General features: G+C 37.0%; 1 protein-coding gene and 1 long non-coding RNA gene across 2 annotated transcripts in view; one reads left to right on the top strand and one right to left on the bottom strand.

The window, feature by feature from the left end:
• Window positions 1–1,530: 1,530 nt before the first annotated feature.
• Window positions 1,531–14,076, bottom strand: CCDC28A (coiled-coil domain containing 28A). Its single transcript, XM_037520477.2, has 6 exons — window positions 13,680–14,076; window positions 11,347–11,546; window positions 7,273–7,436; window positions 6,680–6,834; window positions 5,043–5,065; window positions 1,531–2,101 (listed from the first exon to the last, which is right to left on the bottom strand). Exons 1-6 carry the CDS (start codon window positions 13,986–13,988, stop codon window positions 2,047–2,049), a joined length of 906 nt encoding a protein of 301 aa, XP_037376374.1. The 5' UTR covers window positions 13,989–14,076; the 3' UTR covers window positions 1,531–2,046.
• A 67-nt stretch (window positions 14,077–14,143) lies between these two features.
• Window positions 14,144–16,094, top strand: part of LOC119252921 (uncharacterized) — a 36,285-nt gene continuing 34,334 nt past the window's right edge. The window contains exon 1 of the long non-coding RNA XR_005126943.2: window positions 14,144–14,364. This is a non-coding gene — a long non-coding RNA (uncharacterized LOC119252921). The remainder of the gene's footprint in view (window positions 14,365–16,094) is intronic.

Here is a 16,094-nt window from a genome sequence, read left to right as displayed (position 1 = left end):
GCCAATGAACGAATGAATAAACAAGGTCAAAAGGCTGCTTGGTCACTAATCCACAGGAAACAGCTTTTGTTTTACTCCATCTCAGGGCTCATCCAAGAAAAACATTCATATGGCAAAATTTCCTTTTGTGGGCTTACCCTAGAGTGCTAGTTTTCTCCCCTCAAATCCCTATTTTTTCAACCCAACAGAAAAGTTTTTAAAGTGGCATATTTCATGTTCTGGTGATTTTAAAAGTATGATTATGCTTGAATCATTTCCAATAAGAAGAATTTGGCTTCTTTTTATAGTTTGCATACCTTAAAGCCAACTATTACTGCTAAGAGTTGCATTTTAAACTTTTTTTCCTGGCCCTTAATAACAATGTTTGGCAACAGCTTTAATAAAGAAGTCATTGTGGTTGAGTTGCAGAAAATACATTTTTTTAAGTGCATCTTCCATAATAATGTCAAGACAAGCCACTAAAATGCTTTCAGAGAGAGAAAATCTATTATTAATACTTGGGTAGGATCAGAACGTCCCCATTTTAAATACAAATGGCAAAAGCCAAATAAACATGTATAATATGAGGCTGAAGAAAGTTAGTGACAAACTGGAAACATAGAGAATGCAAAAGAATAAAAACACTGATTAAATAAATTGATCAATACTCTTTGAATTCAGAATGCCAAAAATTACTAAAACCAAGAATATTTTTCAGTGTTATTCAATGGGTCCCTACTCTTCCCAACCCCAATTACGTGCTTGTTTCTGTGGCCTGGAAACAAGGAGGCAGCAGCACAAGCCTCTTCTGCGGGGTGAAGGCACCTGGGCTATGAATGGATAAACAAATGAAGTACTGACATGTTACATGGATGAACCTCAAAAGCATCATGCTAAGTTAGTCACAAAACACTTCATGTTGTATACTTTTATTTAGAGAAAATATTCAGAAAAGGCAAATCCAGAGAGAAAGCAGAGTAGTGGCTGCCAAAGGATGGGCGTTTTGGGAAATGGGAAGTAACTGCTAATGGGTTTCTCTTTAGGGTGATGAAATGTATTACAATCAGATTATGGTGATGGGTGCATAAAAACCTCTAAATTGTACATTTAAAAGGGTATACTCTCTGATGCATGAATTACTATTTCAAGCTGTTTGAAAAGGGTGATGAGGCTGCTTAATTACTGGTGTCAGTTATTGTGCTAAATATTTTAAACATACTTTTAAACTTCCTCTTCATAACAAGCACTGTGAACTGCTTATTAACCTCATTTTCTAGATTAAAAACAAAAATTAAACTCAAAGAAACTGAGTAAATGTACATGAACACAAAGCTAAGGATCAGAATAAGGATTCAAATCAAGGTGTAAGTAATGTTAAAGCTCATGATCTTCTTCTTATACAAATATTTAAATTTGTGTAATGCAAATACACAAAATTTGCAAGAAAGTTTCAGAACCTTAAATTTTACAAGCACAGTTCCACTTGTAAGGAGTGAATCTTTATATTCTCAGAGTGAAAACTACAGGTTTCTTCCAAACAGACAACAGAGATTAATTTAAAACAGTCACTTTATTAAAAATAGCGAATTTCACAAATACTCATTCAGCATTTGTTGTCACTGGCCATTGGAACACACACCAGTGTGTGTACTGATTGTCAAACATAAACTGAAGCTGGGCTGCCACAAAAAGCCTGAGCATCATCAACTTATGATCAACACTGGAATAAGTTTGGTAAGCTCAGGAAGGGTGAACCCTTCAGCCCAATCAATGACATTTAGCACAACACATTTTCAAGTATAAACCCATAAGGCAACAATATAAAGCATAGCAGCACAACCTCTGTGTCACATTTCCTGATTAAACCTTCAACAGGCCCAGACCTCCAGTTATGGTGAGTTACATCAAGTCAAATTTACTGAAAGCAATATGTGGAAACAATCATTGCACTTGCACTTTAATTACTTTAATTCCATATTGTGGAAGATGATTCTGCTACTGGATTCAGCTGGAAATGTAAAGAATGCTGCTTCACTTCAAATCACAAGAAAGCAATTGCATTTCATTTTAGCTGGTAGAAGTATTTGGAACATCTTGTGCATCTGCCAAATGGAGTTTTTGTCTGCATTCATTAGTTAAGAAAAATTTCATTCTTTAATGAGAACTTTCAAATTCTCGAAATTACACTTAGGGATTAAGAGACAGAGGTATTTTTAAAAAGGCAGGGGGTGGGGGAAGCTATGTTTAAAGGGAAGGTACCTATGTTGCTATCAAGAAAGCTGGAAGTGGTAAGGCAATTTTTAAATGTAGTGAAGTGATTATATTATAGATAGAATTCAAAGGCTTTTTAAAAAGCCACTGAATCAAGACTATATTACAGGCTATAACAGAACAAAGAATTACTGTAATACAGGCAAGAATCATTTTCATGTTAAGGAGCTGATTAGAAGCAAACATGAAAACTCAGTGGATTAAAACTGTTCTTTTGAGGGGACAACACTACTTTATCATCTTGGGAAAATAATTTCTTTGCAAAGGTAAAAATAAAATTATCATAACTCCAAAAGCTTTTCTATAACCCTCTGTATTATTCTTTAAGAACATTGGATGTAGGATAAAACTTATGCACTTATTATTACCATCCCTTACCATCTTCATTTCCTTTCATCTTCTTTCATCTATATTGCCCACATTTGTTATTTCTCAAGACCCAATTCAGATAATGACATAGATACACTAAGAACAACTAAATGCTAGTAATACATGGATGGTAGAGGTGAAAATATACAGACAAGGGCACTGCCATCAAAGACTTTCTCATCCAGTTGGGAGGTTGAAATGTAACACATAATGCAATAAGGCAGAACACTGATTTGAAATGAAATATTTTATGGACGTGCTCAACTTAATTGCTGTATGACAAAGAGAAGGGGGAGGCCAGAGCATCTCTCGGCAGGAAGTGCAACCTGAACAAAAGACACTAAGGTGACCAAAAACACATGTGCTCTTAGGTGTCTGGAGAACAAGCTTAGTAGGAATAAGAAACAAAACAGATGTACAGGTTATGATCAAATTATTGAGCCTTTTGACCTAGTAAAAAAAACTTGCTAAAAAATATGAACGGTAAGATGAAAGTGACATTTTAGGGAGAATAATTTAGTGACAATGTCTAAAGTATACAGTAGCACTGAGCAATAGAAATATAATGCAAGCTACAGAAATAATTTTTTTTAATATATTTTTACACTAGCACCCAAAATTGTCATTCTGACATATAATCAATATGAAAATACTGAGATATTTTACACTTTTATTTAGAATAACTCTTTGAAATCAGGCGTGCCTGCAAAAGCACATTTCAATCCTGATAGCCACATTTCATGTGCTCAGTAGCTCAGGGCTAGTGACTACCGTCTTAGATAGTGCAGCTGTACAGCTGGAACAGAAATCTGAAAGGTTATGAAATCAGAAGGCAAGGGTAGAGAATAAAGGAAGAATAAAAGGCATAACTTATGATATCTGACAAGTAAATGTAACTGAGAGGTAGCATATAATTCCATGTCCAAGTCCAGGTTAATGGAAAATAGTGCCATGATTGATTAGCAATGTCTGCTATGGTCATAGAATAGATTTGAAAATAACAATAACAAAGTCACTGATGACAGGGGAAAAACAGAATGGAAAAGTTTGAGTACAAAGAGAACATTCATTACATATTAAGAAACTAGGGATTCCAGACTTTGTACAAGATTGCACAGATCTGAAACTAAGCAATCCATTATCACGCTCTTGTATTCTACCACTTCACCTTGTTTAATTCTGGTGGTTAAACTGAGCAAAGTGATGAGACTAGTAAGTCTAAATGTTTAACAAAAAAATTCAAGTAAGATGATAGGAGATAAGTGTTATAATCATAGGAAAAAAACAAAGTTTAAAATAAATATAAGAACAAAGAAATAGGTACTGCTCCTAAAAAAAGCCTCCTAATTAACTTGTATCTTAGTTGCATATTTAAGTCTTTCTTAGCAATTATATTTTACATTAATATCTCCCCACAATTTAGTTGACTTAATACCTTTATTTTCTTCATCTATGAAGTGGGAGTATAATATCACCTGCTTCCAAAGGTGTGACCAAGTAAGAGAAAGTGTGTAAAAACCCTTCATATAATACTTGGCAAATTTTAAGTATCTGATATAGATTAGATATTGTTATTACTGGATTTATACATAATTCCGTGTTTCTTCATTGTTACACAAATCAGCAATTAATAATAATATATGCACAATAATAACAGTAATACATATCTATATCTATATATTCTATAGTCTAGAGTTTTTCATACACATGTAGCAATTGTTCCATATTACAGAGGATACTCCAACGTGTTAAGCAATTGCCCAAGGTTATATTATCAAGATGTGGAACCATATTTCAAAAATCGAATCGCTTGACTACAATCAATATCCTTCCTATTATATCATTGTGTGGTTCAAAGAAATGTTTACCTATCAACTAAAGTTGGTAAATAAGCAGAATCATTTCTTACTATTGTTATATGTCTCACATTCTGATTATCACCATATTCCAAATAAATTTTGATAACTGCGTATATTTCAAAATACATTTTGAAAAATCAAAACCTGGATGTTTCACATGTGCCCTGGTGACTTGCTCTAAGCAAATCCTATTATACACTTTTTGATGCATCTAAAATATTCCATGCAATGCTACTAAGTGCAGTAATAATGTATCTACATATCCAACTACAATTTAGCATCAGAATCTAAGATTCAAAATAATCTATATGGTAACTAGCCTAATTCTCATTTCTTCTGATTAAAAGTTTTTAATGATTCAAAAATCTGAAAATACAAAGCAAAGCAGTACAAACCAGAAACAAATCAAATTTCAGCATACAAAATAACTAGAAAATTCCATTTGAAAACCAAAGTGGAGATAACCAAGTAAGTAAGAGTAGATGTTATTGTCTACTTAATTAGGCTATTCAGTATAAATTATAATTTGTAAATTTTTCACTGTTGATATTAGGCAAAGGATACATGGAAGAATTCAATTCTTCTAACTGTAACACAAAGAAACAAATTTAATTTTTCTAATATATAGCATAAGTAGATCATTGCAAAGTATACATTTTAAAATAAAGTATTTTTCATTAAGCTTCCTTTAAATGAAAACACTAAAGAAAATTCTCCAAAAACATCCAGACTGCAAATTCATTTATATTAAAGTTATAAAGTAGTTTTAGTATTTATTATTTGTTAAGTATATGAGAGGAGACTTAAGCCATATGATAAAAACTAGAGTTTTATAACTATTTTCAAAACCATGCATGATTATAATACCATTTTAAGAATTCATCATCCTTATTCTACAGAGGGAAAAATTTCAGTTACAGAAATGTTAACTAAATTGCCCAAAGGTACACAGTTATAAGACAAATGTAGATATTGGGCTAAATTAAGGCTTTTAAGTTTCAAAGTTAGTGTTCTTTTCACCAATCACAGCCACTCTCCTAAAGGTACTGCAATTTAAGCATATATTTATTACAAAAGGAAATATTTCAAAGACCGAACATGGTATTTAAAATAAATATAGGTTTGAAATTTTAAAGGTAAGGTCATACAATTTCGCTCACCTTTACTTACTCAAAAGATAGAAAAAGCAACAGAAATTAATCCTCTTTTCACTGGTAAATATGAAATATGAAACTAAGGTATGTTGAATTTAATTCTTATTTATTTTTGTTCTGAAAAAAGATGTAAAGAGGCAAATTCAATTAATACCTCTCAGTGTAAGGATCATGCCCAGTGTTATGGGCTCAGTTGTGTGCTCTTCAAATTCCTGTTTTAGGCCTAATGCCTCAGAATGTGATATACTTGGAAATATGCTCTTTAAAGAGGTCATTAAGATGAGGTCATTGAGGATGGGCCTTAACTCAGTATAACTGGTGTCCTTACATGAAGAGGAAATTTGTACACAGGTGCCCAAGCATAAAGAGAATGACATGTGAACATGAAGACAGCATCTCCAAGCCAAGAACAGAGACCTCAAATAAAAAAATTCCAACCCTGCCAACACCCTGATCTCCAACTTTGAGCCTCTAGATCTCAGACACAATAAGTTTCTGATGTTGAAGCCACCCAATCTATGCTACTTTGTTATGGCAGTTCTAGCAGGTTAACACACATATAAACTTCCTATAGTTTAAGATGTTGTCATATATGTACAAAAGTGAATATTTGTTTTTAGATTTGTCAGTGTTCTCATAATATATATTGAGATGTAAATATGATCATTTCCTTGGAATATATTTCTTTAAAATAAAAGTTAAACATGGATGAAATTTGAAAACATTCTATTAAATGAAGGAATCTAGAAATAGAAAAGCCACATATTGCATGATTCCATTTATGTGAAATGTCCAGAACAGGCAAATCCCTAGAGACAGAAAGCAGATAGAGGGATTGCTAGGAGATTGGGAAAGTGGAGGCTTGAGAGGTACAGAGTTTCTTTCAGGGGTGATGAAAGTGTCTGGAATTGGATAATAGTGATGTGTGCACAACATGGTGAAACCATTTGTGAAAACCAGTGAGTTGTACTTTAAAATGATAAAAAGGGTAAATTTATCTCAATAAAAAATTGTTTTTAAAAAAGGATAAAGAAGAACTATACTCACATCAGACAAAAGCCTATCCAGATTGGAGTCACTGGCTGTTTTTCTCTTTTCCTCAGGAAGTTCCTCTAACTCCCCGTAGAGCTCCAAATTCAAGCGGGCTAATTTCTCCTGCATCCCCCGAACATGTTCCATCTGTTCGATGGAACATTCATTTCCTGGGGGAACATTCCAGAACATTAGTAAAGGTTAAGATAGTTCAAACTTACCTTCTTGCGGAAAACTTTTAAACTGTAGATCTTCCAAAAGAAATTAGTTTCCCTTTTTGTGTAAATCAGGTTAATGATTTCATTGTCTCTGTGTATAATTACAATCAAATTTTGGAAATAATGCTGATAACCATAAACATGAATCAAATTATACAGGATATACATTTTTTAAAAAAGAAAGCATCGCTTGGGTAGAAAAAATGTAATTTTTTTCAATAGGAATATCAACTATAGAAGCAACAAAATCAACTGATTACAAGATTGGCAACTGCCATTTGAGTTGAATGACTCAATATTTTACAATATCTTTAATAAAAGAAAATGATACTTCAAAAGGAATAACAAAATACAAAAAACAGGATGTGCAGAGGAACATCTCCAGCTTACCAAATGCTTGAAGTTTCCCAGAGTGGAAATCGTTCAGAAGGCTCAGAAGCCCTCTCTCCATCTCCTGGACATCTGAGACATCGGTGAGAAAGGAGTGCTGAATTGGAGTTGACTGAGCACCTTTTCCTTCTCCGCCCTGAGGTCTGGTCTTTTCTTTCATCACTCTGCAAAAATTAAGTATATATAATTATCTTTAAAAAGGAGATAATTATATCCTTTTAGGCTATTCTAGATTAAGGAAAAATAGTAACTGAACTAGAATTTCACTTAGAAGCAAGATATTAACAAGAAATAAAACCAGTAATTTCCAACGAGGAACCAAAAAAGCAAGTTGTGAAAAAATCTCAAACAAATGCATGAAATGTAAAAACTAAAGCATATACAAATATTGGTTAATACATTTATATATTACAATAATTCTTTGGACTGCAAAAACGGAAAAGGGAATGAGTAAATCTTTTTCCTAGCATATGTTTCATAGTTAATTTCTCAGCAAAATATACACTTTTGCCGTTTAAACACTTATCAGACTTTTTCTTTCAACTATCAGTCACACAACAAATGGTTAATGGGACCCTTATTCTTGCTGACTCTAGGCCAAGTACTAGGTCTACAAAGATGCACACCTCAGTCATGACACTGAAGAGCGCCCAATCTAAGGAGAAAAGAAGATATATTTATAATCACAGCAGCATGAAGTGTTAAAATCCTGCTATCATCCTTACTCTCCCTGAGGCCCCTAAATACAGTCATGAAATCCTACTGATAATACTCATATCTCTAATCTAGTCCTATCCTCCATTATCACCGATCTCTTTTTTTTTTTTAAGTTTTTGTTTTTGTTTTTAAAGATTTATTTATTTATTTATACAAGCACTGGGTACAGTCAGAAGCGTGGGAGGGTGAGAGAATTCACCAGAGCCAGAGCGGGGAGCAGAGCAGGGGGCAGGAGAGGTCTGCGAGCCAAGTGGGACCCTCCTCCGGTGGCCGGGGAGCAGCCGGGGATCGAACCGGCACTGCAGAGGCTGCGGGCAACTTCACAACCCAGCGCTCAACCGCTGCGCCACCGGGGAGGCCCTCACCGATCTCTCTTGACTGAAATACCCCAACATCTTCCTACTGTCATCCCTGTCTCTATGTGTTTTCTCTAATCTCCCTTCTCTCCCCACCGAGCAGTCAAGCAAAGGTTTGTAAAGTAAAATTAGATCATATGTTTTACTTAATTCAAATGCTTTGGTAGCTTTGCACTGATTGCTGGATAAAGTCCAATATCCTTAAGAAACCTACCCTCCCTTGTCTGTCTAGGTTCTAGACACTCTGAATCTCTTTTGCTTCCTAGAAATTTATTTTCTTGTCAACTTACATGCTAATTCTCTGCCTGCATTAGCAACCTTCTTCCTGCCATCTTTGTCAGGTACCACCTACACATCCTTCAGTCTGTTTACAGGTTACTTTCTCCAGGAAGGCCTTTTCAGAGCCTAGACTAGATTAGCTCTTATTCTACATGTCTAAATTTAACTCTCAAACATTTAAGTGATTGTGCTATACATACCATGATATAGGACCAGAAAAGGCAGTTCATTCAACCCAGGGGTAGTCAAAGGAAGCTTCCTAATTGTGTTATGAGTGAAAGCTTAAAAAGTAAGAGTTTACTGGGCAAAAAAGGGAGAATCTTAAATACACATTCAGTACTCAGTCAATTTCCATGTAATGTTATATGAAGACATCTTCCCTCATAGGTATACTTGCCACAATAAGGATATGATAATGGGGTATATGGTGGCAGCAGGGGGTAGGGCAATAAAGACACTAATACTTTTAATAAGGAACCAAATTAGAACATATAAGCTATCGCTAGTAGGTCATTAACAGTTTTTCGGAAAGCAAGATCTGTATTTTATACAGATGATTTTTGATTAAAGCCCGTAGCATCAACATCACCTGTGAGCTTATTAGAAATGCTTATCTAAAGCCTGACCATAGACTAAGGGAGGTATAAAATTTGTTTTTTAAAAAGATTCCCAAGACAACCATATTCACATTAAAATCTAAGATAAACTACTAATGACTGTAAGGTTTGAACATAGCAAACATATTTTTTCTTTCAAATAGGAAGTTTTACCCAAGTAAGGATTTTGTATCAGTTCATCATTTAGAAAATCTCTTTAAAAAAGGAGAATAAAAGCCTATTCATTCTTATTTCAATATGCTTTAATCATGTCAGTACCACTTTATGCTAAAAATAATTCAACAATTAAAAAGCGCTCAATGAATTATCCCGTGCAAAGTCCCCCATGTGCTTCTGGCACACAGTGATGATCAAAAAGCTCACCCTCTATCAAAGGACAGAGAAATAAAATTACAAGGTAGGAAATGACAATGGGATACAAGTAAACCGGTCTGGTATTCAGAGAAAGGAGAGATTACCTTTAAAATCTCTTGGCTTGCTTTTTCCACCAGCCATTACCTTATTTCAAAATCTGATTCTAAAATTAAGTTCCTCCAGGAGAAACACCCTTTCCAAATGTCTTTGGTTATGTCCCCTTTGTTTCCTCAAAGAGAATGTGAGATCATAATGAAGGCAGCAATATTCTTAGGTGCACACCCACTGACAAGAGGGCTACAGTGCTGTTTCTTTACCTGATTCTCCACCACGTGCTTGTGTTAGAAAATTTACTTAACCATAAATAGAAAGAAACTTGGGATCATTGTTAGGGTATCATTTAATAGAGCTAAAACTTTATTGCTCAGCTGAACAATACTGGGAGACACAAAATAGATAAGAAAGGGAAATTGATAGTTACCATGGGGACCTGGCCATGGGTTCACATGACCAATAGGGGACTATCCAGAATTCGCAGAAATGCAGAAGAAAGGGCAAACAGAACCCAGGAGGCCACCCCTCATGCATAAGGCCCACTGAAAAGAAACCTGATGTTCCAGCAGAAAACAACAGGCAGAGACTCTGCCAGCCATCAAAAGCCTGCCAAAACAGGTTATAAAAGGGAGCCCCAGATTCTTCACACACAGATCTCTCCTATCTCACCCCTTGCTCTCTCGCAGAGTATTTCAATAAAACCGCCTTTTCTGTTCTCCACTCTGTCTCGGGTGAATTCACCCCAATATTACATGGCACAATCATGAAAGGTTTTCTCTCTAAAATTGTTAATAGTGTTTTCCAAATATCTTATATTACAAAGTACATATATGTAGCAGTAGTATATAACCTTTTAAACTTGTTCCTCCTGTTTCCCCTAGAACCTCAAGACAAATGATGTTCACTAAATATTATGTGATTACTTCTAGGTAGTGGGATTTCAGTGTTTTAAATTTCTTTTTTGGGGCTTCCCTGGTGGTGCAAGGGGTTAAGTCTCAGAGCTATCAAGCTATTGCCAGCCACTGCAGCATGAGTTTGATCCCTGGCCAGAAAGCTAATCCACATGGCGTAGCAGACCTCTCCTGTCTTGCCATTGCTCCCCTCGGCAGTATATTTCAGGGTATTTCAATAAGTGTTGAAACAGAAGCAGCCGCCTGTTCTGCTTCCCACTCTGTCTCTGGTAAATCTTCTCTCAGCCCACCCCCCACCCCATCCCGTTCCCCCACATTTTTGGCCTACACTACGTTCTTGTATGCACAGATAAGATAAAAATAAAAAATAAATCTTTAAAAATAAATTTCTTCTTTGAACTTTTCCTTTGTTGAATTTTACAATAAATGCAAACCATTTCTACAAAAATAACGAAACAACTCTTTTTAAAAAATAATCATTACCAAAGCACACTCAGCTTACTTAAAAAACAAAACAAATTCATCTATATTTTCCCGATTTCTAGCCAGCTTAAATAACTTTGTTTTATTCCTCTGTATATTTCAATATGAGACAAAGGGGCTTCAAGCCAATTATTTATTTTGTATTTTCTAATCGCCATACACTGTTACCTTTACAATTTTTTTCTAAGTCACATGTTGTATGTGAATCCACTGTTTTACAAGTGAAGAAAAAAAAAGGTTACATAAGAACTAGTAAATATAATATTTAACAGGATTTTGCTGTAATAAGGTAAAAAAATTCACCTTTTTAACTTTGGTCGCTGTGAAGTTGACTGTGATGCAGGATTCGAAAACCCAGTACTTTTACTAACTGGAATGGCATTTTTTTTGGCATTAACAACCTGAGTAGAGTGGGCGCTAAATGACTTAGGACTCCTCCTCTTCACTTTTCGTTCTTCCATAGTTTTAAATTCTTTATTGCTCCAAGACCAGCTTCTTATGACCTAAAGAAATACAAGAAAATTATTATATATGTATGCTATATTTGCCAAAATGAGACAGTTTCAAAGATCCATTTCACAGGCTGAAAAGGGATCAAGAATTTCAGAGTTCATCAGAGAAAATCAAAATAATGGTCCCTTAAATTGAACCCACTGTACTATATATTCAAAAGCCCTATGCAAAACTGCCTGTTAGACAAAATTTTTTTTTTACTATTTTCTTTATTCACTTGATCCCATAAGTGTTTACTCTATTCCACATGCCAGAAACTATTCTGGTTTGGGGGGAGATGTACTAAAAAAGAGACATTCCCTGCCCTCAAAAAAGCATGAATTATACATCATGTACCCATGTCATCTACAAACTTTTATTGGATTCTTTCTTTGGGTCAGCTATTGATCTAAAAACATCAGAAAACTAAAGATAACAGTTGCTGTTTTTTATGGAGTTGATTTGGAGGGTTCTGCCCTTTCATTTAGTAGGAAGGATCTATTCAGTGGGCTTCACAATCCACTTCAGACCTCCTGAGCTCGATAGTATTTTTATGTATGACCCTTAATGTAAAGGATGATTTTGCAATAGATTTTATGGCAAAAAAAGTTTTTTTTTTTTTAAAAGCATGAATTATAGAAGGGGAACACACCTAATAACAAATCATCTACCTGATGTTCCCTGCCTGACTGAAGATTTAAAATACAACCTTTTTAAAATGTATTCTTGGAAGAAGTAAATAGACCCAAAAAGCTGTGTAACTGACACAGGCGTATTTAGTGACTAGAAACCTTATTTCAACTACCAAGCCGAAAATTCAGTTTCTGAATAGAAATGAAGCTGATTCTACTTCCTGGATTAAAGTTCTATAAAATTAAACTTCCATCATGACTATTTTGTATATATATTCTCTACCTACTTCAAAGGAAACATGAAATTTTATTATATGTTTAATTCTGTCAACATCAAAGATACACTATGAAGTTATAACTAGCCCCTTCAGAGAGACTGTGTAAAACCTTATATTTCTCCATTACTTTTCCCTTACTTTTTGTATAAAGCACTTTATTCCTCTAACACTCATCCATGTAACAAGATCCTCCTACATTTTCTTTTTATTTATGCATAAAATTAAATTTTTCTTGATTATATTATTTCATGCATCATAAATTTTGAGAAATTTATATGGCTATTTACCTCATTACATTGTAAAATGTCTTTAGATCTTTTCAGAACATTGTGATGAATTTAATCATGCTATGACCAATCAAAAAGACTCAAATCCACTGATGTCACTCCTAAACAATTACCTGAGAATTTTTACGAAAACAGGTAATTTCGCTTTTGTCTGGCTACCTGCCACTAGCACTGGAATTGAAACCAGTGGTTCAGCCTGATTGTAAACAATCATAAGTAAAACTAGATACCTACGACTCAGCGAGCTTTTCTAAAGGGAAGGCTTTACCTCCCAGTCTCTAATCCCACATGCCAAGTGTAATCCACTTAAATCTTGGCTAACAATTTTCATTTAAAAAGCATTTTTAGTAACAGAACAGACATTTTGGAGTTTCAACACGCAACACAAATTAAATGGAACTTAAAAAAACCAACCAAATAGAGACTATGGGATATCAGTTCTCCAAGAGGCAAGTATCTGTACAAATTTATGATCCAAAAAAAAAAACCCAAAAACGAAAAACAAAAAACACCACCCTGTTTTTCAAATTTCATGATGCTAATACACATTTGGTGATATACGAAAAAGGACCAAAAAAAACAACACAGGAGGTAAAGTAATGCAAATAAACAACAGTGTAGTGATATAAACCGAGATGTTCGGAGGGGCAGCGTTTGAAAATCAATTCCTTTTGGGGAAGTAACATCTGTCCCAAGAGAAACGAAATCCTTGTACACCAAGCAGCAAGGGGCGTTTTAGGGAAGGCCTTGGTAAACTGCACGGAGTTACTTACAGGCTGTTTTCGAGAGTCAGGAACCCGCAGTCTCCCTGACTTCACCCCATTCCTTTCCCCAAAGCACCCCAAGACCCCTCAGGAACCGCCCGGCACCCAGCAGAGGCCAGAATGAGTGGTGGGAGGGACCTAAAGGGGAACGCTGCGGGGGGAGCCTTTATTTCCATTTCATACCTGAGGAAGAAGAGGATGAGGGTCTTCCCTAACCTGCAAACACCCCGGGCCCTCCGAAGCCGCAGGCGCAGCCGCAATCGCCGATGCCACTGCAGCGGCTGGAGTCAGGGTCACATCCCGGACCCCGCGCCTCCGCAGAGGCCTTTGTTTACGGAAGTGACGCAAGAAGGCGGAGCTTCTGCGCACCGGGCGGGAGCCTCGCCTCTTCCGGCTCCAGCGGTGTCGCTCCCGCCCACCCCTAGGCCCCTCATGGCGTCCCCTGGTCGGACTGTAGCCGTAACTTCGGTGGGCCTGGAAAGGAGGACCCATTCCTTGGTTTCTGTTTTGGGCCCTGCAGCCCAGAGGCAGGGGACGGTCGGGCTGGCGGGGGAGGCAGGAATGGGAACCGCAGTACCTTCCTGGAAGCTGCCCCGCCCCTCGCTGTCAGCGCCCACGCACTACAATCCCCAGCATGCTGTTCGGCCGGGTCTGGAGGCGGAGCCAGAGTGTCGCCATGGCAACTGCTCCTGGCTTGTAGCCGACGCTTGGCCGGGCTGGGTTAGGTGAGCCCACTTTGGTTTGGAAGACGGTGTGAAAAGCGTGATTCCGTTCAGCCACCCCGGTGCTGAGTCCCTAAATTCTGTTATTGCGCCTGTTTTTAATACCTACTCTGTTCAGGCTCTAAACCTCACTACAGTTCTGTAAGGTAGGTATTATAATCCTCGTTTTACACTTGCAAACTCACGTCTCACTGTCACTAAGGCAGTTCTTCACTAGATATGCTGCCTCTGGAGAAGGAATTGTGGGTTGAGAGAGATGGAGCTATAGCAAACGAGGGAAGAAATTCATGTTTCATTACCTAGTCTGGATAGCTTTTCCAGTGTTAGGGTTGAGAACATTCTAGATTCGTAGACTTAGGTTGAAGAGACTGGAGAACACCACGTACCTCCCCGCGTTTTCCAATGAGGAAACCACTGACATAGAAGCAGAGCAAAGATGTGCCCATAGTATAGACTGGCCCGCCATCACCATGCTTCCTTTGTTAAAGTTACGAAATGTTTTTAGAACAGCAAGCATTCATCTACCCACTATGCAGAATAAATAGATGTTTTGTCATTTTATATTTTTAAGTGAACGAATAGAACATTACAGGTAAAGCGGGTGACCCCTATTCTCAGTTCCACTTTATTTTTCTTCTAATTACAGGATCGTAAATTTCATTGGAATCTTGCTAATCTAGCTTTTTGTATTTTCAGTGCTACTATGTATTTATAAACTACATAGACTGGCTGGACTTTTGAAGTTTTTTTTTAATTTTTAAATTTTTTTTTAAATTTATACAAGCACTGGGTACAGTCAGAAGTGCGGGAGGGTGAGAGAATTCACCAGAGCAAGGAGCAGAGCAGGCAGAAGGACCGAAGTACACTACTGAGGGGAGCAGCGGGCGGCAGGAGAGATCTGTGCGCCATGTGGGACCCTCGCCTGGTGGCCTGGGATCGAACCGGCACTGCAGAGGCTGTGGGCAGCTTCGCAGCCCAGCGCTCAACCGCTGCGCCACCGGGGAGGCCCCAGGGACTCTTGAAGTTTTACATGAATGCTGTTATATTTGTATACTGTTCTATAACTTTTTTTTTTAAGTTATTTATTTATTTGTTTGTTTGTTTGTTTATACATGCACTGGGTACAGTCAGAAGCGCGGGAGGGTGAGAGAATTCACCAGAGCCAGAGCGGGGAGCAGAGCAGGCAGAAAGACCGAAGTACACTGCTGAGGGGAGCAGCGGGCGGCAGGAGAGGTCTGCGCGCCATGTGGGACCCTCCTCCGGTGGCCGGGGAGCAGCCGGGGATCGAACCGGCGCTGCAGAGGCCGCGGGCAGCTTCGCAACCCAGCGCTCAACCGCTGCGCCACCGGGGAGGCCCCCTGTTCTATAACTTTTATAAACCCAATTCCATGTTTTTTATATCTATCCTATTGAGGTTTCTAACTAAATAGACTTCATTCGTTAAAACTGTATTGTATTCTGTGAAATACCTTTGCCACATTATTTGGGAATTCCCATGGTTGATAGATATTTAGATTTTTTTCCTATTTTCACCATTACACATAACACTAGCGTTTTAATTTTTTTTTCAAATTTCCTCATGACATTAAACTTGAAGGAATAAGTCACAGCTAAGAGAACAAGTTATGCTAAGTGAAATAAATCAGAGGAAGATAAATACCACATAATGTATCTTACATGTGGACTCTAAACAAAACAAAAATCTAAGCTCATAGATACAGAGAACAGACCAGTGGTTGCCAGAGGCAGGGGATCAGGAAGAGAGATGAGTGAAAAGGGTCAAAGATAAAAAGGAAGAAAAGCAAGGGAGTTGTGCTTATTGGCAGTTTTTTCTTTGTAGCTTTCCCTGATGTAGATGACACCACTAGCATTTATG

Source organism: Talpa occidentalis, unplaced genomic scaffold (genome assembly GCF_014898055.3).
Source record: "Talpa occidentalis isolate TD23 unplaced genomic scaffold, MPIMG_talOcc4v2.1 talOcc4.2, whole genome shotgun sequence".
In the NCBI taxonomy this organism is placed as follows: Eukaryota; Metazoa; Chordata; class Mammalia; order Eulipotyphla; family Talpidae; genus Talpa; species Talpa occidentalis.
The sequence above is the reverse complement of the archived record's forward strand: the minus strand, read 5'-3'. Positions and strand labels throughout refer to the sequence as shown.